Below are 25,416 nucleotides of genomic sequence, written 5' to 3' on the forward strand. Positions count from 1 at the left end.
TAGTTGACGTCACAGGGGTAGTTGACGTCACAGAGGTAGTTGACGTCACAGGGGTAGTTGACGTCACAGGGGTAGTTGACGTCACAGGGGTAGTTGACGTCACAGGGGTCACAGGGGTAGTTGACGTCACAGGGGTAGTTGACATCACAGGGGTAGTTGACATCACAGGGGTAGTTGACGTCACAGGGGTAAGTTGACGTCACAGGGGTAGTTGACGTCACAGGGGTCACAGGGGTAGTTGACGTCACAGGGGTAGTTGACGTCACAGGGGTAGTTGACGTCACAGGGGTAGTTGACGTCACAGGGGTAGTTGACGTCACAGGGGTAAGTTGACGTCACAGGGGTAAGTTGACGTCACAGGGGTAGTTGACGTCACAGGGGTAGTTGACGTCACAGGGGTAGTTGATTTGTGTAAGGTAACCTAAGGTAATTTGGCTCCGCCCACAAAATACGTCATGCTGTTTACAAACTGTAAAAGGGTCTATATACTGTAGCTAATTTCAACTTTCATAACAACTGTATGGAGGGGGCGGGGTTTTATATAACAAACAGCCATTTAGAGTCAAATAGACAATAGAAAAGACTAGGTTTTGGCCATGATTGACAGGTGGCTTGTCCAGTGGTCATGCAGCTTTGCCCCCCCACCCCGGTCTCGTGCGAGCTGTGCAAGGACCCCAAGATGGCGACAGGCCACACTAGGCTTCCAAACTGGAGTCCAAAAGCCAACTGTAGGCTATGTCCATACTGTATTATTTAAGCACTATATAAGTGCAATCTATTATTATTATTATTATTATTATTTACGCTTGATGGTTCTGGACATGTTGAGGAGGCCAGACTATTTGGACCACGTGTGCAGGTGCATGGAGAGTCCCAGTGAGTGTACAGTGGTACAGTATCTGGTCATTTACAGGAGGGAGCTGCCTTTAACGAGGCGTGCACAGTGACACAACTCTCTCTCCAAAGCATTAACACCATGCAAAGTTGGTAAAAGAGCATCATGACTTTGATTTCTATAATCAGTTTCAACTTCAATAAATCTAATCATCCCAAACAAATTCAGAAAACACAATTTAAATTGGGTCATTTACACAAACACAAGATCTCAAGTCTCAAGTCCTTCCTGCATCGAGTCAAGTCTCTACCAATTAAAATTGTGACGAGTCAAAGTCATGTGACTCACGTCCCCACTTTCGGCTTTAAAATGAGGTTGTATTAACTAACATGAATCAATGCATTAATTAATGGTGAACAAATGCTTAATTAAGGCATGGAATCATTTATTCATGCAAAAGCAGTAAGTAACCGCTGTTCATGATCTATTTGTGAGCGAGCCGTCTCTTTTTTACAACTTTGGAACTAAACCATTACAACAAGCCCAAAACTCCACTCTTATTCATGTTTGTTAAACCTTAAATAACCCGTTTCACATGACCTGTTGTAAGGTGTCAGCTCTGCCTTACGCAAGTCTATGTGAAAAATGGCATATGGGTTCACTGACAATGTGTCTGTTGGTCTTCCAAGTGTTTTACTAATGGCTTACTAGGGTCAGAAAGACATGACTTAAAAAGTGGGACACAAAGGGTTACTGAAGGAAATCACACACAAAAAGACAGATCGGTCATAAATAGCTCATGGACAGAGTTACTGCATTGACAAATGCAGCATTTTATCACCATTAATTAATGCGTTAACACGTTAATGCAACCTTATTATAAAGTATCACCCATTTGCATTACCATTTCAATATGTGACCATAACTTAAACTGCATTCAGAGATGTTTCCGTGTTAAAATAAGTGTTAAATGGCTCTATATTCTGACATCAATCACTGAAATAGTGTGTTTGGTCAGTGACTTGAAACCCCCAACCCCCCACTGTCCTCTTATCTCTCTCCTGTAGTCCTAGTAGTAGAGTACGCCTTCCGCAGTCATTTAGACTTGCCAAAAAGCTTTTTTCAAGCTAAAAAAAAAAACCAAACTGTTTTAAAGTTTTAATATTTGTCGGGTGTGAATGTAACATATATGTGACCAGTTTATCAGAATAACGCCTATTGGAAATCTTTAACGAGCAGCGAGGACCGGGAGCGCTGAGTGTGCTATCTGTCAAACCCTACTGTAGTTAGGCTACTGGCAGTGAGAAAACACTGTCGACGTGCTTTTGTAACTAACGTTAAATGCCGACCGGGTACAGCCATCGGCTCCTCGCAGCAGTAACGTTATGAACATGTAACTGAAGTTGGTCGCAGTGTAGCTTAATTCTGAATGTTGCCTAACTTCATTCATAGTGACATTTTATTTTGAAAATGGTTGCCAACTCGGCACGGCTATGGCATAATCGCGTGTGTCGCGTGTGCAGGCACGTCAGAGTTTCTGAAATGTGCCGTCTTCAAGCGATTACATGGAGCCCTCAGCGGGAAGCGTCTCAAAGAATTCCACTCTGGAAGGTGGTTTCAAAATGTGTCGTTTCCTAAGTCTAAAAGGGAGGCACTAACGATACAATAATTCCCCGTCACCATAGGAAACCGTCCTCGTGTAAAGTGCCCCATAGAGACTCAGGCGTTGGATTCGGGGTGAAAAAATACATATAGTTCATTGTAAGCATCGCGGTCCGACCTTCTGTTTCCCAGAAAATGTCAACTTTTCTCTGATTGGATCAAATTTGGCGGCAACCTCCCACTATCCAATCAGAGAAAAGTAGACATTTTCTGGTAAAGGGAAGGTCAGATCGCGATGCTTATAAAGGACTATGTATTTTTTCACTCCGAATCCAGCGCCGCCATCCGTGAGTCTCTACAAGTTACGGTTACGGAGACATGTCCGCCCTGCCTGCAGGACTACAGCAGAGAGATAGAGGACAGTGGGGGGTTGGGGGTTTCAAGTTACTGTTCAAACACTCTATTTCAGTGATTGCTGTCAGAATATAGAGCCATTTAACACTTATTTTAACACAAAAACATCACTGAATGCAGCTTTAAAAACATGCATAATAACAACCTAATAACCAAATGCAATCTAGACTATTAACACATTTCAGCAACAATCACCTTGTACAACTTCTAGATTAGGGCTGTGAATATTCACTGGCCTCATGATTCGATTACGATTCAAAGGGCTACGATTCGATTCGATTACGATTATCAATGCATCTCGATGCATCTTAAATCGACTTTTTTCCCCCAATACATGATTTATTTTTTCTCACTTTCTTTTTTCTCACTGTGTGGCTACTTTTAAAATAAAAGTGCACTTGGAATTGCATTGTATTATGATCCATAATGAAAATAAACAAATGCATGTACTTCCATTATATTTGATTGGATTTTTTTCTTTTTAAATAATCGATTTTTGACATTTGTGAATCGATGCAGAATCCTGCACGTCCGCATCACGATGCATCTTATATTTGATTATTTTTGACACCCTTATTATAGATAGATAATAACTAAATAGCAATCTCTTGTCTAGCAAAAATTGTTAACAATTTTGAAGTAAAGAAACCGTGAAACTAGAAAAGCATTGGAAGTGACCATATAGCTGAAAGAATAGGCATATTACTCCTATCTACATCTATTCAAAGCAACACAGCAAAAGCAGCGCTATCAAGAAGGCATCAAGAGCACCATAATGATTTAGGGACATCAGATAAATAAGGCATTCATAGCAATATGCCATCGTCACAGAGCAATTTGTCCCTTGCAACTAAAACGCGAAATGAAATGAATTAAGAATAGAACTGATAAGCGCAGATAAATGACATTATTTGTGCTGACCGTTTTGAGGGTATGTAGCTACTGGTAATGGGAGCAATGTGGCATGTGGAAATGTGTCTGAAGATGAAAACTGAACAATAGGCATTGTATCGCAATTCGCAACATTTCAAAATTCGCATCATTGCATGATGTACAGTACCTCTGGCACTGCACTGATGCAAATATACTGCCCATCTCTTGTGCTATTATGCCTCCAAGTTGTATCTAAAACTTTGTGCCCATTTTTGTTCACATTCATTGTATTCCTACATCCTGTTCGACCAGCGCTTGGATCTGAAACTTTGAGGGCGCACTTACTTCCACAGAGCCGATCTTTTTGGAGCGGGGCAGAGGGGACTTCCTGTGGATGTAGATGGGGTCAGACACTAAGGGTCTGAAGGTTACGAGGGCCCGGTCTGGCTCGTCTCGCTTGGTCAGGCCTGAGTCCTCCTCGCTGTCGTTCTGACATTTCTTCTTCGAGCCCTCGTTCTGACAGATGAACGTATGGATCATTAGGAAATACAAATACTCCAAGTCAGCTGATTTCAAAGGCTGTTTTCTTCAGAACCTAGTTAGTGTCTCTTGTATTGTATCTGTTTGCTGCTGCTCTGCAAATCTGCATGCATGCATGTATCATTCTAAATGTTTATGGTCACTATTGCTTGGCTGTGTGTTGTTTTGTTGATTGCATGGCTATTATGTGTATATTAATATATATAGTATATATAATATATATACTATATATATAATATATAAGACTATATAATAATAATATTAATTAATATTATGTGCTGTATGGGTGTTTGCTGTGGCTGTTTTATGTATTGATGTGCTGTTGTCTCTTGCTACTGTGCATGGCTTTTTATCATAATGATGTTTAACTGTCTCCTGTTGCTCTGCATGGCATGTGATCTGTTTTGTGAATTCTTATTCTGTTGCTTTTGTCTTTATGGCGTCTTACTGTCTTGACTGTACATGTTATTGACTGTGTAGGTTTTATTGATTTGTAGGTTTCTTTTACATCTGGCTAAAAGGACTACAATTGAAAATTAGCCAGCTGGCTAACACTGGCACATTTGCAGAAATGTTGATTAATGTGTGCTGTCCATAAATAAATGAACATACAAATAAATATAACTGCAGTGAAAATTGTAGACAGTACAGTACAATACTAACTGCATTAAACAGTAACTCAAGTGTTGCATTACTGCCACCTACTGGATTGTTATATTAATGGCTTGATTCCTTATACCTTCATGAATGAATCGAATGGAGGGACATGAGGAGTGATGATTGGTGGGGGTTAGGGGCATTCCAACATAACTAACTAACTACATACCTACATAAATAAATAAATAAATAAATAATAAACATAATAACAACAACAACAACAACAACAATAATATGAACGAATATTGAGAATATCCAAATATTCAAATACAGCCCTAGTCTATTTATGTCTATTTTCAAAGACTTTCAAGGCATTGATTTTCTTTCCTTCCTTAAATTGTTGTCAAACTGTTTCAAGGACCTGTGGGAACAATATGTGGATGTGAGGAGAAGCTCCCTGACCTCTCGAGACGCTGGCCTGTAACCTGGCATGTAACTGACCTCTCGAGACGCTGGCCTGTAACTGACCTCTCGAGACGCTGGCCTGTAACCTGGCCTGTAACTGACCTCTCGAGACGCTGGCCTGTAACCTGGCCTGTAACTGACCTCTCGAGACGCTGGCCTGTAACTGACCTCTCGAGACGCTGGCCTGTAACTGACCTCTCGAGACGCTGGCCTGTAACTGACCTCTCGAGATGCTGGCCTGTAACTGACCTCTCGAGATGCTGGCCTGTAACCTGGCCTGTAACTGACCTCTTGAGACGCTGGCCTGTAACCTGGCCTGTAACTGACCTCTTGAGACGCTGGCCTGTAACCTGGCCTGTAACTGACCTCTCGAGACGCTGGCCTGTAACCTGGCCTGCAACTGACCTCTCGAGACGCTGGCCTGTAACCTGGCCTGTAACTGACCTCTCGAGACGCTGGCCTGTAACCTGGCCTGTAACTGACCTCTTGAGACGCTGGCCTGTAACTGACCTCTCGAGACGCCGGCCTGGAACCTGGCCTGTAACTGACCTCTCGAGACGCTGGCCTGTAACCTGGCCTGTAACTGACCTCTCGAGACGCTGGCCTGTAACCTGGCCTGTAACTGACCTCTCAAGATGCTGGCCTGTAACCTGGCCTGTAACTGACCTCTTGAGACGCTGGCCTGTAACCTGGCCTGTAACTGACCTCTCGAGACGCTGGCCTGTAACTGACCTCTCGAGACGCTGGCCTGTAACTGACCTCTCGAGACGCTGGCCTGTAACCGAAGCCGGACGGCAGGTTCTTGTCCTCCTCGCAGCCCTTGGCCCCCGGGCTGAAGTGCAGCTCCACGTGAAACCTCTCCTCAGAGGACGGGTCCTAAAGGGCAAAGCGGATGCTATGAAGTGAATATACATGAGCTGCATTGTGTCCGGGGTAGATGTGTTTACCTTATTGGGATCCTCATAAAGCATGATCACAATCTGCGTCATGTAATTCAGCTCGCTAACAACCTTGAGGTAGTCCATGGCCCTTTTCCACTGGTCATCTTTGGTCTCCTGTGAAATGAGCAGTTAGCGGTGTCTGAAATCAACTGGCTTCCCCGACAAGAATAATGTTTACCAACCAAATACAGTCAAGAGTAACTAAACCCCAAACCCAAATCAGGCCATCTGTTATTGTCTGTTAGGGTTAGGGTTGTGCCAGGTGCTGTCACCACATTTTGTACTTTAGAGAAGGTGAGTGACATCACCTGGCACAAAGACCAGCCAATAGCAGATGGGCAGTTCAGTACCCTAATCTTCACAATTAGATATCAGGCTTCACCACAGATTTGGGTTGGCGGTTTCGTTACACGTTAATCGGCATTCATTCATAGAAATATGCAAGCCTACCTGTTTTCAATGCTATTTTATGGATAAAGTCAGATACTGTGTGAAACGGTCAATGACGGAATGACAGCAAATTCAGAGTTTCAATTTAAAACTAGCTCATGCGCTTATTCCATGGATCAACTTTGGAGTGATTGCAACACATGGATAATGTTTACATGGATAATGTTTACATGCATAATCATTTGACTAGTCAGGAGGAAAAGTTTGCAGAACCTTTGACAGCACCACTTTGTGTTGGGCAGAGTAAAAGGCAGCCACTCAAGAGCCTGTTTGTCACAGAGCTACTGTAGAGAACATAGCCTAAGTGAGACAACCGACTCGTTGTGTGAGAAGCTACTGCGAGGCTCACGTCACAGAGGGATCCATAGCGGAGAATGGAGAGTAGGGAGTGAACATGGCTCTCGCTGGTGAAGTACAAGCGGGTCCTCACATGCCGCTCCGGTGACATCACACCCCGGGAATACCTGAATAAGACCACACAGGCATAAGCTGCCATTCAATTCATAGTTGCGCAAATTTTTCAAAATGGGTACTTACAAAACAATCATGTCTCAACGCTGTTGCATTTGTTAGGTGTATTAGACAGATGGGCTGTAGCCTGGCAGCCTGTTGTTACTCTAAGTATCCCCCCCACCCCCCACTACAGTACTTCTTCTCCTTTAGGGGTTCACTACGTAGTAGTAAAATTGACAGGAACACTTGATTGATTGCTTGATTGGGAAAGACCATTGCATCACTCAAGTCTCGACTTGTCTCCTTAGTTTAGTTGAACCCCGACAAAGACACCTTGATTTAACTTTTCATATATCCCCCCCCCCCCTCCCACGTAAAATATTGCTATTATTTCTTGAATGCATTTATTGTGTATTGTTTTGCAATTCGCAATATCACACATTGTCACGTCTTGGTTTAACAGCTCAATATCACACACTGTCACAATCAACACAGTAACTGTGTTGATTGAAGTACATCAGATATGCGTGTGGTGTGCAGTAGTAACTGTGTTGATTGGAGTACATCAGATATGCATGTCTTGTGCAGTAGTAACTGTGTTGATTGGAGTACATCAGATATGCATGTCTTGTGCAGTAGTAACTGTGTTGATTGGAGTACATCAGATATGCATGTCTTGTGCAGTAGTAACTGTGTTGATTGGAGTACATCAGATATGCATGTCTTGTGCAGTAGTAACTGTGTTGATTGGAGTACATCAGATATGCATGTCTTGTGCAGTAGTAACTGTGTTGATTGAAGTACATCAGATATGCATGTCTTGTGCAGTAGTAACTGTGTTGATTGGAGTACATCAGATATGCATGTCTTGTGCAGTAGTAACTGTGTTGATTGAAGTACATCAGATATGCATGTCTTGTGCAGTAGTAACTGTGTTGATTGGAGTACATCAGATATGCATGTCTTGTGCAGTAGTAACTGTGTTGATTGGAGTACATCAGATATGCATGTCTTGTGCAGTAGTAACTGTGTTGATTGGAGTACATCAGATATGCATGTCTTGTGCAGTAGTAACTGTGTTGATTGGAGTACATCAGATATGCATGTCTTGTGCAGTAGTAACTGTGTTGATTGGAGTACATCAGATATGCATGTCTTGTGCAGTAGTAACTGTGTTGATTGGAGTACATCAGATATGCATGTCTTGTGCAGTAGTAACTGTGTTGATTGGAGTACATCAGATATGCATGTCTTGTGCAGTAGTAACTGTGTTGATTGGAGTATATCAGATATGCATGTGGTGTGCAGTAGTAACTGTGTTGATTGGAGTATATCAGATATGCATGTGGTGTGCAGTAGTAACTGTGTTGATTGGAGTATATCAGATATGCGTGTGGTGTGCAGTAGTAACTGTGTTGATTGGAGTACATCAGATATGCGTGTGGTGTGCAGTAGTAACTGTGTTGATTGGAGTACATCAGATATGCGTGTGGTGTGCAGTAGTAACTGTGTTGATTGGAGTACATCAGATATGCGTGTGGTGTGCAGTAGTAACTGTGTTGATTGGAGTATATCAGATATGCGTGTGGTGTGCAGTAGTAACTGTGTTGATTGAAGTACATCAGATATGCGTGTGGTGTGCAGTAGTAACTGTGTTGATGGAGTACATCAGATATGCATGTGGTGTGCAGTAGTAACTGTGTTGATTGGAGTACATCAGATATGCATGTGGTGTGCAGTAGTAACTGTGTTGATGGAGTACATCAGATATGCATGTGGTGTGCAGTAGTAACTGTGTTGATTGGAGTATATCAGATATGCATGTGGTGTGCAGTAGTAACTGTGTTGATTGGAGTATATCAGATATGCATGTGGTGTGCAGTAGTAACTGTGTTGATTGGAGTATATCAGATATGCATGTGGTGTGCAGTAGTAACTGTGTTGATTGGAGTATATCAGATATGCATGTGGTGTGCAGTAGTAACTGTGTTGATTGGAGTATATCAGATATGCATGTGGTGTGCAGTAGTAACTGTGTTGATTGGAGTACATCAGATATGCGTGTGGTGTGCAGTAGTAACTGTGTTGATTGGAGTACATCAGATATGCGTGTGGTGTGCAGTAGTAACTGTGTTGATTGGAGTACATCAGATATGCATGTCTTGTGCAGTAGTAACTGTGTTGATTGAAGTACATCAGATATGCGTGTGGTGTGCAGTAGTAACTGTGTTGATTGGAGTACATCAAATATGCATGTCTTGTGCAGTAGTAACTGTGTTGATTGGAGTACATCAGATATGCATGTCTTGTGCAGTAGTAACTGTGTTGATTGGAGTACATCAGATATGCATGTGGTGTGCAGTAGTAACTGTGTTGATTGGAGTACATCAGATATGCATGTCTTGTGCAGTAGTAACTGTGTTGATTGGAGTACATCAGATATGCATGTCTTGTGCAGTAGTAACTGTGTTGATTGGAGTACATCAGATATGCATGTCTTGTGCAGTAGTAACTGTGTTGATTGGAGTACATCAGATATGCATGTCTTGTGCAGTAGTAACTGTGTTGATTGGAGTACATCAGATATGCATGTCTTGTGCAGTAGTAACTGTGTTGATTGGAGTACATCAGATATGCATGTCTTGTGCAGTAGTAACTGTGTTGATTGGAGTACATCAGATATGCATGTCTTGTGCAGTAGTAACTGTGTTGATTGGAGTACATCAGATATGCATGTCTTGTGCAGTAGTAACTGTGTTGATTGGAGTACATCAGATATGCATGTCTTGTGCAGTAGTAACTGTGTTAACATGCTGTCTTACAGTGGATGCAGCTTGTTGACGGTGTCGTCATCTTGGGTCCGCTGCAGATCTGAGCGGATCTTGCGGATGAGAGGAGTGCAGTAACCTTTGGCGATGTCCAGCTTCTCAGCCTGGGAGATACCATATTCCTAGTGACAGAAGTGGGAATTAACAAATATTCCACAATAATGATCTTACACTATTACCTGGTGACAATCTCTACAGTGCAGGGCTCCTAAATATTTTCCAATACATTTTCTCTATGCTATTCGACGTTACCTACTGGACCAAATCGCAACACTTGGGGCAACATATTTCATTGCCTCTTTCACATGTGACATAGTAGCCTGGTAAGTGTAACCATTTAGAATCTCGTCTATGAAAACGTCTATCTTGCATCTTCAACCCTATTTTACTTGCAAAAATCAACTAAACAATTAACTCATTGAGTGCCAATGACGACTATAGTCGTCAATTCAAATAGTAACGTTGAGTGCCAAAGACGACTAAAGTCGTCAATTGCATTTTTTGACGGTGGGACGTGGATCAAAGCCTGATCCATCTCCTGTGAAAGTATGGTGGATGTTGAATGTGTAAAAGCTATTTTACCGACCCATTAGGTGGCGACAGTGCTCTCCAGATTAGAAAAAGGCGAGGAAAAAACAGAGAAGAAGTCATGGGGAAACGGAAATCGCATCGGTATGCATCGATATGCATGAAGCATAACGTTAGCTGTGCCTGCAGCAGCCAATCTGCTGCCACAATTGAGCCCCACCGTCTCCGCTGCGATAGCCCCTCCATATGATTTAGTTGCCAACACCAGCGTCTTTCTGAAAAGTTACATTATTCTCAGCTGGGAGCCGGCGACACACTGTGAAAAAGCAGGGTGCAGCGCACTTTTCAGTGCAGAGCAAACGCAGAGCAAACGCAGCAGAGCCACCAGAGACACTCCCACGGAGGAGGAGGAGGGGGGTGGGGCACGCAGGGCAGCATACAACCATTGACAGTAAACACAGACCCAGACAGCAGGCTCGATGGACAGAGACAGGCAAACAAGCTAGAATATCTGACGCCCACCAGCAGTAAATCAAGACCAGCAAGAAGGTGTAGGGTCTGCGCACGCAGGGGCCAGTGCTGCTGGTTGCAGCTAAAAAATATTATTTGGCCAAACAAAATTCCTTTGTTTTCACTGTTTTATTGAAGGAAATTATTTTTGAGGTGTCACATCAGAAAATATTAGCTTCAGAGTCAGTGATGTGCTTGAAATGCTTCATTTCACAAAAGGCTGAATATCTCAGCTTCTAAATTGAAACGTGTTTTTGCTGAAATCCACCTATCTTCTCCGGCTGATAACTAAAGAACGGAAAATGATATCAATACTTTTTTTTGCTGATGATAGAAGAGAGTCTCCTCGTTCTTTGGGCGTGTTCGGTGTTTACATAGTAATATCACACAATATTCTGTGGGCCTCGAGAAATCACTGAAAACGCTCTGAAACTCTGGCACTGGGAGCGTCCGTTCTCCAAAAGTGGCTGGCACTCAATGAGTTAAGGACCACACCCACAGGGTGCGAATCTTGACGCTCGTCATTTGATGCGTGTCAAGATCTTCCCCTATAGCACACTGCAAGCGTCAGATCTGAAATGTAGACACCACACAATGACAGAACCATCACTATTTGGGGGAAATGGCCACTAATTTATATGTAATCAGGCACAATTGACCGATTAAAAAAAGTTGTTATAGTTTTGAGCCCCTGTCATTATTATAACCGTAGAATCAGGTCCGACTATCCGCCGCAGTGCTAGACATGACTCAATAAACCACTTAATCACTTTCTAAACATGGGGAGAAGCTCCAGCGCAGTTTGGAGCACAGTGCTGCTGCCTGGCTACTGCAGAGGAAAGGTAGGCTACAAAATAGGCTACAATTCTCTCCTCTTGATGAAATTATATGTTTTGAATGCATTTATTCCTAGTATTCTTCTCAGAGATCGACTTTGCAGTGGGAAATATTAGGGCTGTGCCGATTCACTTATCTCCCGATTTGATACTATCACGATATCGATTGCCGATTCGATATATATTGCGATTCTACGATTATTGCGATTCGATATTACGATTTATTGCGATTTTTGTTTCTTGTTTTCTTTTACTTTTTCAGTTTGTTTGCTTTTTTACACTAGAACATGGGAAAAGTTGAATCATACACTTCTAGAGACTGTATATTATATCATGAGTAGGGCTGGGTGATATAGTTAAAAAGTATATTGATATAACATCTTTCATATCAGTCTATATCGATAATTATTGATAATTTTAATTACCCTTAATAAAAAACATGAGAAGAAAAAGGTTGCATTTAGCCACTTTATTTTGAACCACCTTATTTTCAAGGCACACAGGTAGGTCTAATTTGTCACACACACACATATGCTCTGAGTGCAACTGCAAGCATTATTTACAGACATGGTGACGTTTTACTTTGATGACAGCCTAGCATTGCCAGCCTTCTAAAAGAACGTTTGGTAACGTGTATTTCAGGGTTGTAGGGTTAACGTTAGGTGAATCAGAGGTGTGGAAAAGCCTGGGTTTTGCGTTGACTTACTTAACTACAAATATGTCATAGGCTGTAGGGCTGGAGGGCGACCGCACTGGGGACCCCGCGCGGTTTGTTGGTCGAGAAAAAGCCTTGCCTGGCTGAAAATGCGGTACATTTCTCCAGTACAGTTTTATATACGCATCAAGACTCCGCCCAAGCAGAAGACATAAAGTCATATAAGCTGTGTGCTCAATAGATGACACAATGAGTTATTCCTGTCCCAAAGTACAAGTAAAACCTTTCCAACAGTTCAACTTTGTCTCTGCTCACAGAAGTGAATTGAGCTGCGGATGCCATTCCGTAAAGTAACGTTGCAGACGTCCGTATTTGTGAAATTGGTGTCTTAACATTAACGTTAAATTCCCGGGCTCTTATTAATAGAACACATGTTGACACGTTACGTTAACATGAATTGAAACTCCCCCACATCGAATTATTTGTAACGCCGGGTGAGATCAAACGAGAGGCGTCAGCGGAGGACCAAAATGTGAGACTCATTAGCCAGGAATGGGTCTCGCGCTACTTTTGCATGCTAAAATATAGCTGATAATGTACAATTTGATTCAAGGGGGGGAAACCCTTTCAGAGTACAACACAAACTGTCTATTTTGCTGCAACTCGACAGTGCTGCTTATCCAGGAGATGTCGGGACTCTCAGCTCTGGATCAAACCATCGCGTCACTAGCAATTCCACCATTGTCAAGGGATATGATTAGCTGTGTGTGAGTGGGGGCGGGTGCACTCGGAGTTTGTCTGTTAAATGATTGGCTGTTTCCGTGTCACTTGTACTAACAAGGTACATGATTGGCTGTATGAGCCATGGAGCAGAGGGAAGCGCTCTATAATGTACTGGATGAAAGTGGTAACATTTCATACATAAACAAACGGAAAAAATTACGCGATTATCGATTCTGGAATAAAAGATTGATTCAAAAAATCGTGACATTAAAAATCGCGATACTTAAGTGAATCGATTTTTTCCCCCACCCCTAGGAAATATAGCCTATTTTGTTCGTCACGTCAATCTGGGCAAGCTTGGAATAGAGGCTGTTGGATCATCCTACCTGTTTCCCGTGCAGAGGGGGAGAGAGAAAAGGCAGCGCTGCGGGGGGAAATGATGCAATTCTGTCCAAATGTATTCTAATCTCATCATGACATCCAGGGATAGGCTATGTTTTTCTTGCCGATGTGTTTAGAACAGGGGTGGGCAATTATTTTTCATGGGGGGCCACATGAGAAACCCAGATTGTTGCTGGGGGCCGAACAAATATTGTCATGCCGTAACCGAGGAACTTTGATGATAGAGAGGACCACAAAAAAATGTCCTCGCTACCAGAGCGCCAGATTTTGCTGAGCATTGGGGGCCGAACGGCGCCGGCGCAAATTTTTTGGGGGCATTTGAAGTCAGGTTTAGAGGAATACCTCATTTTAAATTAACAGTTGTGATGTCATTATTCAGTCTTAAACACCAATATTTGATCCTTTTCTCACTCACTCCTATATCATTAACTTTTTTGACCACCTGCCAATATGGCTGCTATATTTTAAAGTTACCAGCCAATTAGAATTTCCACTAGCCAAAATGTTTTTCTTTAAATAAACCAGAATATGAGTGTGTTAATTTAAGCATAAGTATCAGTAAGTGGCCAGGGATTCTCAAAGCCTGTGTTGAGGGTCACACGAACAAAAATGCACTCTTGAAGCTAAATAAATCCAAAACCAACAAGTTAATTATTTCCATTTTTACTTCAATGTAGAACAGTAATTTCTTACACATTAGATTACTTTTAGCCTTTTAGTCATAAAGATTATTGAAAGATATTCCATACCAGACTGAAATGTTATAACAGAAGTGGAGTATTGGCCAGAATGACATGAACATTTGGACACTTATTCAGCGGGTACCGTGCATGTTGCATTCAGGTGCACTGTAAAAAAAAAAATTTTTTTTTTTTTTGCAATTCCAGCGCGGGCCACACAGGGGGCGCTCGCGGGCCGCATGCGGCCCGCGGGCCGCCTTTTGCCCAGGTCTGGTTTAGAACATTATCCTCACGTTGACTCTTGCTAGTGTAGCGTATTTAGCCTGCTGTATTTAAACTGCCGTGGGATTTGAGGAGCACTTATCGAGACAGAGACGAGACGGGGATGGAAGTGGGCAGAGAGGGAGGGGGGAGCAGAGCACTTTGGTCGCTGCTGGAAGCTCGTTTGACGCTCCAACATCGAAACAGGTTGGGAGCACGAGCGTCAGAACGCTCTTGGTGCACGTTTGGCCATTTAAAACAATGGGTGGGCTTCCAAACGCTGGGATCTGACGCTCCCTGTGCGTGTGGGCCTTTACAATGACTTTCAATGCTGTGCGTGTGGGCCTTTACAATGACTTTAAATGCTGTGCGTGTGGGCCTTTACAATGACTTTCAATGCTGTGCGTGTGGGCCTTTACAATGACTTTAAATGCTGTGCGTGTGGGCCTTTACAATGACTTTCAATGCTGTGCGTGTGGGCCTTTACAATGACTTTCAATGCTGTGCGTGTGGGCCTTTACAATGACTTTAAATGCTGTGCGTGTGGGCCTTTACAATGACTTTAAATGCTGTGCGTGTGGGCCTTTACAATGACTTTCAATGCTGTGCGTGTGGGCCTTTACAATGACTTTCAATGCTGTGCGTGTGGGCCTTTACAATGACTTTAAATGCTGTGCGTGTGGGCCTTTACAATGACTTTCAATGCTGTGCGTGTGGGCCTTTACAATGACTTTAAATGCTGTGCGTGTGGGCATTTACAATGACTTTCAATGCTGTGCGTGTGGGCCTTTACAATGACTTTCAATGCTGTGCGTGTGGGCCTTTACAATGACTTTAAATGCTGTGCGTGTGGGCCTTTACAATGACTTTAAATGCTGTGCGTGTGGGCCTTTACAATGACTTTAAATGCTGTGCGTGTGGGCCTTTACAATGACTTTCAATGCTGTGCGTGTGGGCCTTTACAATGACTTTAAATGCTGTGCGTGTGGGCCTTTACAATGACTTTCAATGCTGTGCGTGTGGGCCTTTACAATGACTTTCAATGCTGTGCGTGTGGGCCTTTACAATGACTTTAAATGCTGTGCGTGTGGGCCTTTACAATGACTTTAAATGCTGTGCGTGTGGGCCTTTACAATGACTTTCAATGCTGTGCGTGTGGGCCTTTACAATGACTTTCAATGCTGTGCGTGTGGGCCTTTACAATGACTTTCAATGCTGTGCGTGTGGGCCTTTACAATGACTTTCAATGCTGTGCGTGTGGGCCTTTACAATGACTTTCAATGCTGTGCGTGTGGGCCTTTACAATGACTTTCAATGCTGTGCGTGTGGGCCTTTACAATGACTTTCAATGCTGTGCGTGTGGGCCTTTACAATGACTTTAAATGCTGTGCGTGTGGGCCTTTACAATGACTTTCAATGCTGTGCGTGTGGGCCTTTACAATGACTTTCAATGCTGTGCGTGTGGGCCTTTACAATGACTTTCAATGCTGTGCGTGTGGGCCTTTACAATGACTTTCAATGCTGTGCGTGTGGGCCTTTACAATGACTTTCAATGCTGTGCGTGTGGGCCTTTACAATGACTTTCAATGCTGTGCGTGTGGGCCTTTACAATGACTTTCAATGCTGTGCGTGTGGGCCTTTACAATGACTTTCAATGCTGTGCGTGTGGGCCTTTACAATGACTTTCAATGCTGTGCGTGTGGGCCTTTACAATGACTTTCAATGCTGTGCGTGTGGGCCTTTACAATGACTTTAAATGCTGTGCGTGTGGGCCTTTACAATGACTTTAAATGCTGTGCGTGTGGGCCTTTACAATGACTTTCAATGCTGTGCGTGTGGGCCTTTACAATGACTTTCAATGCTGTGCGTGTGGGCCTTTACAATGACTTTCAATGCTGTGCGTGTGGGCCTTTACAATGACTTTCAATGCTGTGCGTGTGGGCCTTTACAATGACTTTCAATGCTGTGCGTGTGGGCCTTTACAATGACTTTCAATGCTGTGCGTGTGGGCCTTTACAATGACTTTAAATGCTGTGCGTGTGGGCCTTTACAATGACTTTAAATGCTGTGCGTGTGGGCCTTTACAATGACTTTAAATGCTGTGCTTGTGGGCCTTTACAATGACTTTAAATGCTGTGCGTGTGGGCCTTTACAATGACTTTAAATGCTGTGCGTGTGGGCCTTTACAATGACTTTAAATGCTGTGCGTGTGGGCCTTTACAATGACTTTAAATGCTGTGCGTGTGGGCCTTTACAATGACTTTCAATGCTGTGCGTGTGGGCCTTTACAATGACTTTAAATGCTGTGCGTGTGGGCCTTTACAATGACTTTAAATGCTGTGCGTGTGGGCCTTTACAATGACTTTAAATGCTGTGCGTGTGGGCCTTTACAATGACTTTAAATGCTGTGCGTGTGGGCCTTTACAATGACTTTAAATGCTGTGCGTGTGGGCCTTTACAATGACTTTCAATGCTGTGCGTGTGGGCCTTTACAATGACTTTCAATGCTGTGCGTGTGGGCCTTTACAATGACTTTAAATGCTGTGCGTGTGGGCCTTTACAATGACTTTCAATGCTGTGCGTGTGGGCCTTTACAATGACTTTAAATGCTGTGCGTGTGGGCCTTTACAATGACTTTCAATGCTGTGCGTGTGGGCCTTTACAATGACTTTCAATGCTGTGCGTGTGGGCCTTTACAATGACTTTAAATGCTGTGCGTGTGGGCCTTTACAATGACTTTCAATGCTGTGCGTGTGGGCCTTTACAATGACTTTAAATGCTGTGCGTGTGGGCCTTTACAATGACTTTAAATGCTGTGCGTGTGGGCCTTTACAATGACTTTAAATGCTGTGCGTGTGGGCCTTTACAATGACTTTCAATGCTGTGCGTGTGGGCCTTTACAATGACTTTCAATGCTGTGCGTGTGGGCCTTTACAATGACTTTCAATGCTGTGCGTGTGGGCCTTTACAATGACTTTCAATGCTGTGCGTGTGGGCCTTTACAATGACTTTCAATGCTGTGCGTGTGGGCCTTTACAATGACTTTAAATGCTGTGCGTGTGGGCCTTTACAATGACTTTCAATGCTGCAAAGTACATTTGTTTGCTAAACGTTGTACAGTAATTGCTCTTGGTGTCAAAAGACAGTATGTGAATTTCTCTCTCTCTCTTTCTCAATGTGTGCTTTGACCCTTACAATCACAGTCTGCACCTATAATTATTTTAATTTGATCCTTTCAGATACATTTCCTCAATTTGCTTTTCACTTCTGAAACATTCACAAGAAAATGTGTGGATTTTTTTTTTCTTTCTTTCTAGCCAGGTCATTCTGGTGACAAATGACAATTAAAGGAACACTCCGCCCATTTTCAACCAGCTTTGTGTCATTAGAACATCAGTAGTATATCAGAAAACTGTAAACGGTTTTGAAGTCTGTCATTTAATTTGACAGTTATTGAGTGTTAAAGTGTGGACCAGTGACATCACTGGTCCACACTAACTCAAATTAATAACTCATTAACTCAAATCAACTCTCAATAACTGTCAAACTATTCATCATTCATCTAGTTTGACAGTTATTGAGAGTTGATTTGAGTTAATGAGTTATTAATTTGAGTTAGTGTGGACCAGTGATGTCACTGGTCCACACTTTAACACTCAATAACTGTCAAATTAAATGACAGACTTCAAAACAGTTTACAGTTTTCTGATATACTACTGATGTTCTAATGATACAAAGCTGGTTGAAAATGGGCAGAGTGTTCCTTTAATCCTACGAAAAAATGTCCATGAGTCACAAATTCCTGCTGTTTCTTATAGCTTCCAGCGAGTGGTGTTGTGAGGTGTTGGCGACTAACCTGTGGGATGACGATGTCAGCCAAGGCCTTGGACATGCGATAGATCTCCATGGTGTTGTCCAGCTTGAGTGAGCTGTTGTGCTGCACGTCGTACTTGATGCAGTCATAGATGTCAGGGATCTTGCTGATGTTGTACCGACCGTTCTTCATCTTGAAGTCCTTTTCCAGCTTGGACCAGCGACGCAGCATCAGCTCCAACGTCTCACTGTGGTACAACTGGAGGTCTGATAACACAGTAGAAACAGAAGGACATAGATGCAAAACATTCATAGGTTCGACCATTTTGTAAAAGCAATCGTTTCCACCTGCAACAAATTCAGATTTAGAATTTTCTTACCTGAAGTGTTGCAAAGATCTACAAAGACCTAGATTAGTTTGCTCATCCAATGACTCATTTATACATTGATCATTTTTTGTTCATTTTGGCATATCGGTTAGTCGTGTTCAACCGCTGCTGGGATACAAAAATTGCATGCATTGGCCCATGAGGGGTGTAGTTTCAGCCTCGCCGTCCTGTTCGTCATAAGTGATGTCAAACTTGGGACACACCTGCATCTCATTATGCTGCACAATTCTGCCTACCAAGTCAATAAAGACAATTGTACTTTGTATAATCCATTGTACTGTATAGGTTTATACATACACTTCCCAATTCATCCCATGGACTGCCACCTGTGCTCGTCCGATCAGTCTTAATAGACCACAGAGCAGCTATACCTCCTATTATACATCAAAGTAAAATACTAAATAGAAGGTTAAGATCAACTGGTATGAGTTGATTTTTTTTAATTTTTTTTTGCTCACGTACCGGATGACTTGGGGTCCTCCATCCTCTGACGCATCTGCAGGGTGAGGTTCTGGATCAGGGAGTACACCTTATCACAAGTCTTCACTGGGTTCTTGATCATCTGCATGGACTTAACGAGAGATGCACCACTGGTAGGAGCAAGCTGGAAATATAAAAATGACTTAATATCTCCCGAGCAAGTAAGGAAGTGTGATGAGTCTAGAGAAAACTACAAAACACTGCATAAGAATACGATTATCAGACATAACATGGAATCCATCTAATTGTAAACATGTCAATTTAAGCCTATATAGATGGCAAACCAGGGCATACAAGTAGGTGGTGAGTTAACCAGGGCATACAGTAGGTGGTGAGTTTTCACTTGTCAGGCATGGATTCTTAAAGATAATTTCAGCTTGTCCTTATTGTACATGTAAGTCTCCATGAAGAATTGACAAAGGAGAGTGAAGACAGTTAGTAGTTATCTACTAATAACTGTCTAGTAACTAGTAATCGCTTAGTTAGTTAAGCAATTCATTTTCTCATCATCATCATCATCAAATCAGAGGCCATGTTTCAGGAGACTATACAACTACAACCCTCATTGTACTAGAGCCCATGGCACATCAATCAAATATGATCCAATAACTGCCAGCGGGGCAGTTGTTATTCATTCATAATTGGTGTTTGATTGGTGTGTAAACACAGACAAACAAGGATTGACCAGGTTGAATCTGACGAAACATCTCCAAACAAGGCACGTGGCACACCAAACAAACATCCGTTTGTCTGTGTTTGTTGTTGAAAGTTTGATTGGTGTGCCATGGGCTTAAGATGTCCAGGCGCGGCTCGAGACCTTCTCATAGTCGTCGGTGGTGAAGTCCCTGTCCTTCTGCAGGATCTCATGGAGTCGGGCCTTGACCTTCTGCTGGCAGCTGCTGAGGGAGTCGCTGTCGCTGTCCAGCAGGCCATTCATGTTGGCGCTCTTCACCATCTGCACCAGGATGGGCGTCAGTTCCCCCTCCAGTGCCAGCAGACCCTGTGAGAGACGACACACAGCAGACCCTGTGAGAGACGACACCATCTGCTGTTTTACTATCAAACCACAGACTAGTCATCTATCTATACTGTATATGTGTTCGGCCACAGCTCTGCCGTTTTACGTGCGATCGAGCTGAAACCTTCAGGGTGTGTAAAGGGCACCCGTGTGGGTGACCTGACCGAGCTGGATTTTTTAATTATAGGCTAATTAGCTAATGATGTGATGTCATCAGTGATGTTATCAGTGATGATGTCAAAAGTGATAAGGGCGCACACACACAAGGAGGCATTGTGACAAGACTGATCAGTGATGTCACTCACACACACACACACACACACACACACACACAAGAAGGCATTGTGACAAGACTGAGTCAGTGATGTCATAGGGGGGCACACACACACACACTGATGATGTCATCAGTGATATCATAATGGGGCGCACCCCCACTTATGCAATAACATTTAGAGAGCAACACACACACACACGCGAGGCCACGCAGCAGCCCGAGCTACGGGCGAGGCCACGCCTAAAGCCCTCAAGCGGAAGACCTAGTTTTACATTCTGACTGACTTGACGCTTGCAGTAAATGTTGACGCCAATGTCTGTCTGCAGTTTCAGAGCCAAACTCCACAGCTCCGGTGAGCTCCGAGAGAGGAGAGCCAATTCATGTGAACAAGCTGCAACTTTGTCTGCAATATTGGTGATTCTATTGCTCCGAGCAGCTTAAAAAAAGGGAAAAAAGGAAGGGAAGAAATTAACGTAAACTGCTCCTTTTTTGGGACTGTGAACTTAGTTCAAAATTCAAAATTGTGAACTATGAACATAAACTAGTTCACACAAACCTGTCCGGCCCGCGGACAGGTTTCATCCGGCCCGCGAGATGTTTTGGAATATAAAAAAAATAAAACATAAAAAAATAAATTATTATTATTATTAATAATTATTATTATTATTATTAATAATTATTATTATTATTACTAATCAGATCATCCTTGAGCCTAAGTGAATGTTTAAGGCGAATCTGATGAAATTCCGTCCAGGCGTTCCTCAGATATCGCGTTAACAAGCTTGAAAATGGCGTTCGAGAGGTCACAGTGACCTTGACCTTTGACCTTTCACCACCAAAATCTAATCAGATCATCCTTGAGCCTAAGTGAATGTTTAAGGCGAATCTGATGAAATTCCGTCCAGGCGTTCCTCAGATATCGCGTTAACAAGCTTGAAAATGGCGTTCGAGAGGTCACAGTGACCTTGACCTTTGACCTTTGACCACCAAAATCTAATCAGATCATCCTTGAGCCTAAGTGAATGTTTAAGGCGAATCTGATGAAATTCCGTCAAGGTGTTCCTCAGATATGGCGTTAACAAACATCCGTACGGACGGACATCCGTACGGACGGCCGGCCGGCTTCGCCGGCGGAGGCATAAAAATGGAGAACTGCTGACATAATATGCAATTGGGGTGAGGTGGTAAAAGTGTAAACCTTAGCAAAGGCAGCAGCAGTCATCTGAACCCGTCCCTCGTCGGAGGCGTAGATCTTCAGGTCGTGACGGTAGGTGCTGTGCAAGCGCAGGAGGCCACATCCTGGGAAGCCTGCATAGTCACCTGTGGCAGTGAAGCATTTTAGTTGTAAACTGTTGTGAATGACTATTGAACATCTGCATTTGTGATATTTTAAAAACATCAATACTGCATGGTTTACCCATTCACTTTGAATTGGGAGAACTCCTAGATGACTGGAAATACTTTCACTGATAATGGCTATATCCACTTTCATACATTATGCTATTGTAGCGTCTGACCACCACTGTTTACAGTGTATGTGTGGCCATACAGTGAAGTGAAAGGATCCTCCCACAGTTATCAAAACGGGCGCTTGATGGAGTATCAATGTGAGAGCATGGGAGCGTGACTTGATACATGACTTGGGTTCTGGTGACTTGGGACTTGACTCTGACTTGTACTTTGATGACTTGAAAAGGTTTCTAAAGTCTTGACTTGAGATCTTGTGTTTGTGCAAATGACTTGGATTGAAAGTGGTGACATTTGTTCCAGCAGAAAATTGAATTTAAATTGTTTTCTGAATTTGTATGGAAGGGTTGAATTTATTGAAGTTGAAACTGATGATAGAAATCAAACTCATGCTCTTACCAAGTTTTTATCCTGTTAAAACCAAATTGTATTGAAAAGGCCTTATATATATAATCCAGAATAAAAGACATTTTTGAAGTGACAGATATTGACGAGTATTTAGGGTTTAAGAGCAGCGCCTGCCTTGTCCTCCAGGGTACATGCAGCGGAAGGCCCGGCCCAGCTCCTCAGCCTGTACCCTGCCTGCTGGGGTCAACTCTCCTCCCCACTTCAGCACCAGCAGCAGCGACGGGTCGTCCCGCCGTACTTCTGAAAAACCACAGAGTTAATCCCAATTCATCAAATAAATGTTGATGGAGGACAACTCAGAAGCATGGGTCAATAGAAAGGTATGACAGGAAAGTACCTTCTTCCTCGCTTGATGCTTTGGGGCATCCATTTGGAAGGTAAGTCAATTGAACCTTGCGATTGATGCCAGAAAAGTGGCCGTACCTAAAGTCACGAGTGATACAGGATGTTGTTAGAAAATGTTGTCGTTTCATCAAATGTTTCTGTGGCAATTTGAAAATGTCATGGATACCGCTTACATTTCCAGGACTGTTTTCAGTTGCTCAAGTTTTGCTTTGGATTCTTCAATTTCAGAATCATTGTTCTGCCCAAGTTCCAGCAGCAGTTGTCTGGCTATATCAAGCACTTCCTGTAGACATGAGGACCACAAAGGGCATTGTGTGTAATACATCATTAGCTAATAATCTAATATATAGTCACATGCATTTTATCCAATAGTTGAGATTTCTACTAACCTGTAACTGCTTTGGCTTTTTCAGTTTTAGCTTTCCATTTTTGTAGCCATCCCATTTCTCAAAGAGATCAAAAAACCTGGAGACAAAATACATACAGCAGTTACAACAAGCACAGATTCTGTACAAACCCACGGTGCATGAGCACTGAAGCATTACGACGGCATGTATTGGGCAAGTGAAGATGTGGATGGATGTAAACGAATGGATGAGAGTGGGGCTTAGTGCTGCAAACTAGTCCAATAAATAGTGACAACCATATTTATGAATGAGAGTGAAATTGCCTACAGGTATGTATGGCGCACACTGGAGCAGAGCGGAGTAAAATGACCAGACTGCATGTACGGGTAACGGGAGTCACTCCAGTCCTCCGATCTCACGAAGTCTATAAATAATGCCTGTAACCATAGTAACATTTACTTACCGTAAATTCCGGACTATAAGCCGCGGCTTTTTTCCCGTTTTTTGGCCTTTTTTGCCCCCTGCGGCTTATATAACGGTGCGTCTTATCTATGGATTTTTTCCAAAAAAAAAAAAAAATCTCTCTTTTTTAGCACTCTTTCTAACTATAAATCCACTTCTGTTTTAATTTCCTCTCTTGCCCTCTTTTAACAACATAACATAACATAACATAACACAACACAGGTAAGCAGAAAGAAAAATACGAAGCAATCACGCCATGAATGAGGAAATGACTCACCTGCTGGAGGCTGGAGATACACGCTTGGGCTAAACTTTTACTCCGTGAAACACTATCGATTAAGTCCGACATCGCTCAGAGGTTTTGAGCAGCTTGAAAACAAGTTTAAAAACGTGCAGAAGTCCATCCACTCACTCACTAAAGAAACTAAGGCAACCGTGAACAGAGTTTATAATGCGGAAAAGCGCATCCGCGCACTGGAGGACAAAAACAACACAGTGAGTCCGAAAATGGATAAAATGCAAAATCGAAACCCTGCACACGCAGGTTGATGACTTAATCAGCAGGAGTAAAAGAAATAACATTCGCCTGATCAATGTAAAAGAGGAGCTGAGATTGGTGACATGGACGCTTTTGTGGCAAAATCCTGTGTTACATCCTGGACCTGAAGGAAGGCGAGAAACCACCAGAGGTGGACAGGGCACACCGGGCGCCTCGGCCACGTCCAGACCCCGGCCTGCCACCGAGGGCCATCTTCATCTGCCTACTCCGCTGGCCCGACCGTCAACTCATCCTCCAGGCTGCGGGGAAGAAGCCCCTCACCTGGGAGGGTACGCGCTTTTTCGTCCGGCAGGACCTCTCCGCGTTGGTGCAACAGAAACGCGCAACATACAACAGCATCATCGAGTCAATGGATATCGCTTTGGCGTACTGTACCCAGCGAGACTAGTCATAACCAGACCGGACTATCTTTAGCAGTCTTTCTAACTATAAATCCACTTCTGTTTTAATTTCCTCTCTTGCCCTCTTTTCACCACACCGCGGACACTGTGTGCCCAGCGGCGGAACAAGAGCTCAAAGTGAAACTGCCGAATATCTTTTGAGTTGGACTGGTCAATAGTACTGTGAGTAACTAAAATAAAAAAATAAAAAACGGAATTCTCTCTTCTTTAGCACTCTTTCTAACTATAAATCCACTTCTGTTTTAATTTCCTCTCTTGCCCTCTTTTCACCACACCGCGGACACTGTGTGCACTGTAAAAAAAACAAAAAATACCACAATGTGTGATTTTGTCTGGGGATTAGTGACCTGACTTTTGTTTTGTTGAAATGTTAATAAATGGGAGCTTCCCCAAACAGCCATCTCTTTCCCGACAATCCCCTCTGTGCACGAAGCCTTACATATGGTAATTAAACATCAAAACACCCGCGGCTTATAGACCGGTGCGTCTTATAGTCCGGAATTTACGGTACTTATTATGTTACATAGCGTAACAAGTGTTGTGCCGTACGTAAAGTAACGTTGACAGTTGACAGATTAGGTGCTGGGCTTAGGAACGGTCTATTTAGTCCAATACCTGGATTTTCTCTCCTTAACTCATTCTCTGCCAAAGACGTACCCGGACGTACTTTTAACAATGGCGTTCTGTGCCAAAGACGTACTCGGACATACTTTCATGTTTTGGCTGTTTACATTACATCAGACACTTTCCCAGCCTGTGACATTGTTTCAGGTCAAACTGATAAAAGGAACCCGCTAGTTTAGTATTTATGGGTGGAGCCTGTGGTCGAAACAGAGTCCAACCCAGAGTTCTCGGATGGC

At 43.0% G+C, this 25,416-nt stretch overlaps 1 protein-coding gene across 1 annotated transcript in view; it reads right to left on the reverse strand.

Moving 5' to 3' along the window:
* The window catches only part of ppip5k2 (diphosphoinositol pentakisphosphate kinase 2), a gene marked incomplete at both ends in the record, with an annotated part of 86,684 nt that overhangs the window by 36,551 nt on the left and 24,717 nt on the right, over positions 1-25,416 (reverse strand). Inside the window, 13 exons of the mRNA XM_083641162.1 lie at positions 4,070-4,240; positions 6,086-6,202; positions 6,274-6,381; positions 7,067-7,181; positions 9,993-10,120; positions 18,450-18,673; positions 19,258-19,399; positions 20,093-20,275; positions 21,766-21,887; positions 22,557-22,682; positions 22,780-22,865; positions 22,961-23,070; positions 23,177-23,252. Of these exons, the coding sequence (XP_083497288.1) occupies positions 4,070-4,240; positions 6,086-6,202; positions 6,274-6,381; positions 7,067-7,181; positions 9,993-10,120; positions 18,450-18,673; positions 19,258-19,399; positions 20,093-20,275; positions 21,766-21,887; positions 22,557-22,682; positions 22,780-22,865; positions 22,961-23,070; positions 23,177-23,252 (1,708 nt within the window). The remainder of the gene's footprint in view (positions 1-4,069; positions 4,241-6,085; positions 6,203-6,273; positions 6,382-7,066; positions 7,182-9,992; positions 10,121-18,449; positions 18,674-19,257; positions 19,400-20,092; positions 20,276-21,765; positions 21,888-22,556; positions 22,683-22,779; positions 22,866-22,960; positions 23,071-23,176; positions 23,253-25,416) is intronic.

This window comes from Poromitra crassiceps, assembly GCF_964638095.1.
Source record: "Poromitra crassiceps genome assembly, chromosome: 8".
Classification (NCBI taxonomy): Eukaryota; Metazoa; Chordata; class Actinopteri; order Beryciformes; family Melamphaidae; genus Poromitra; species Poromitra crassiceps.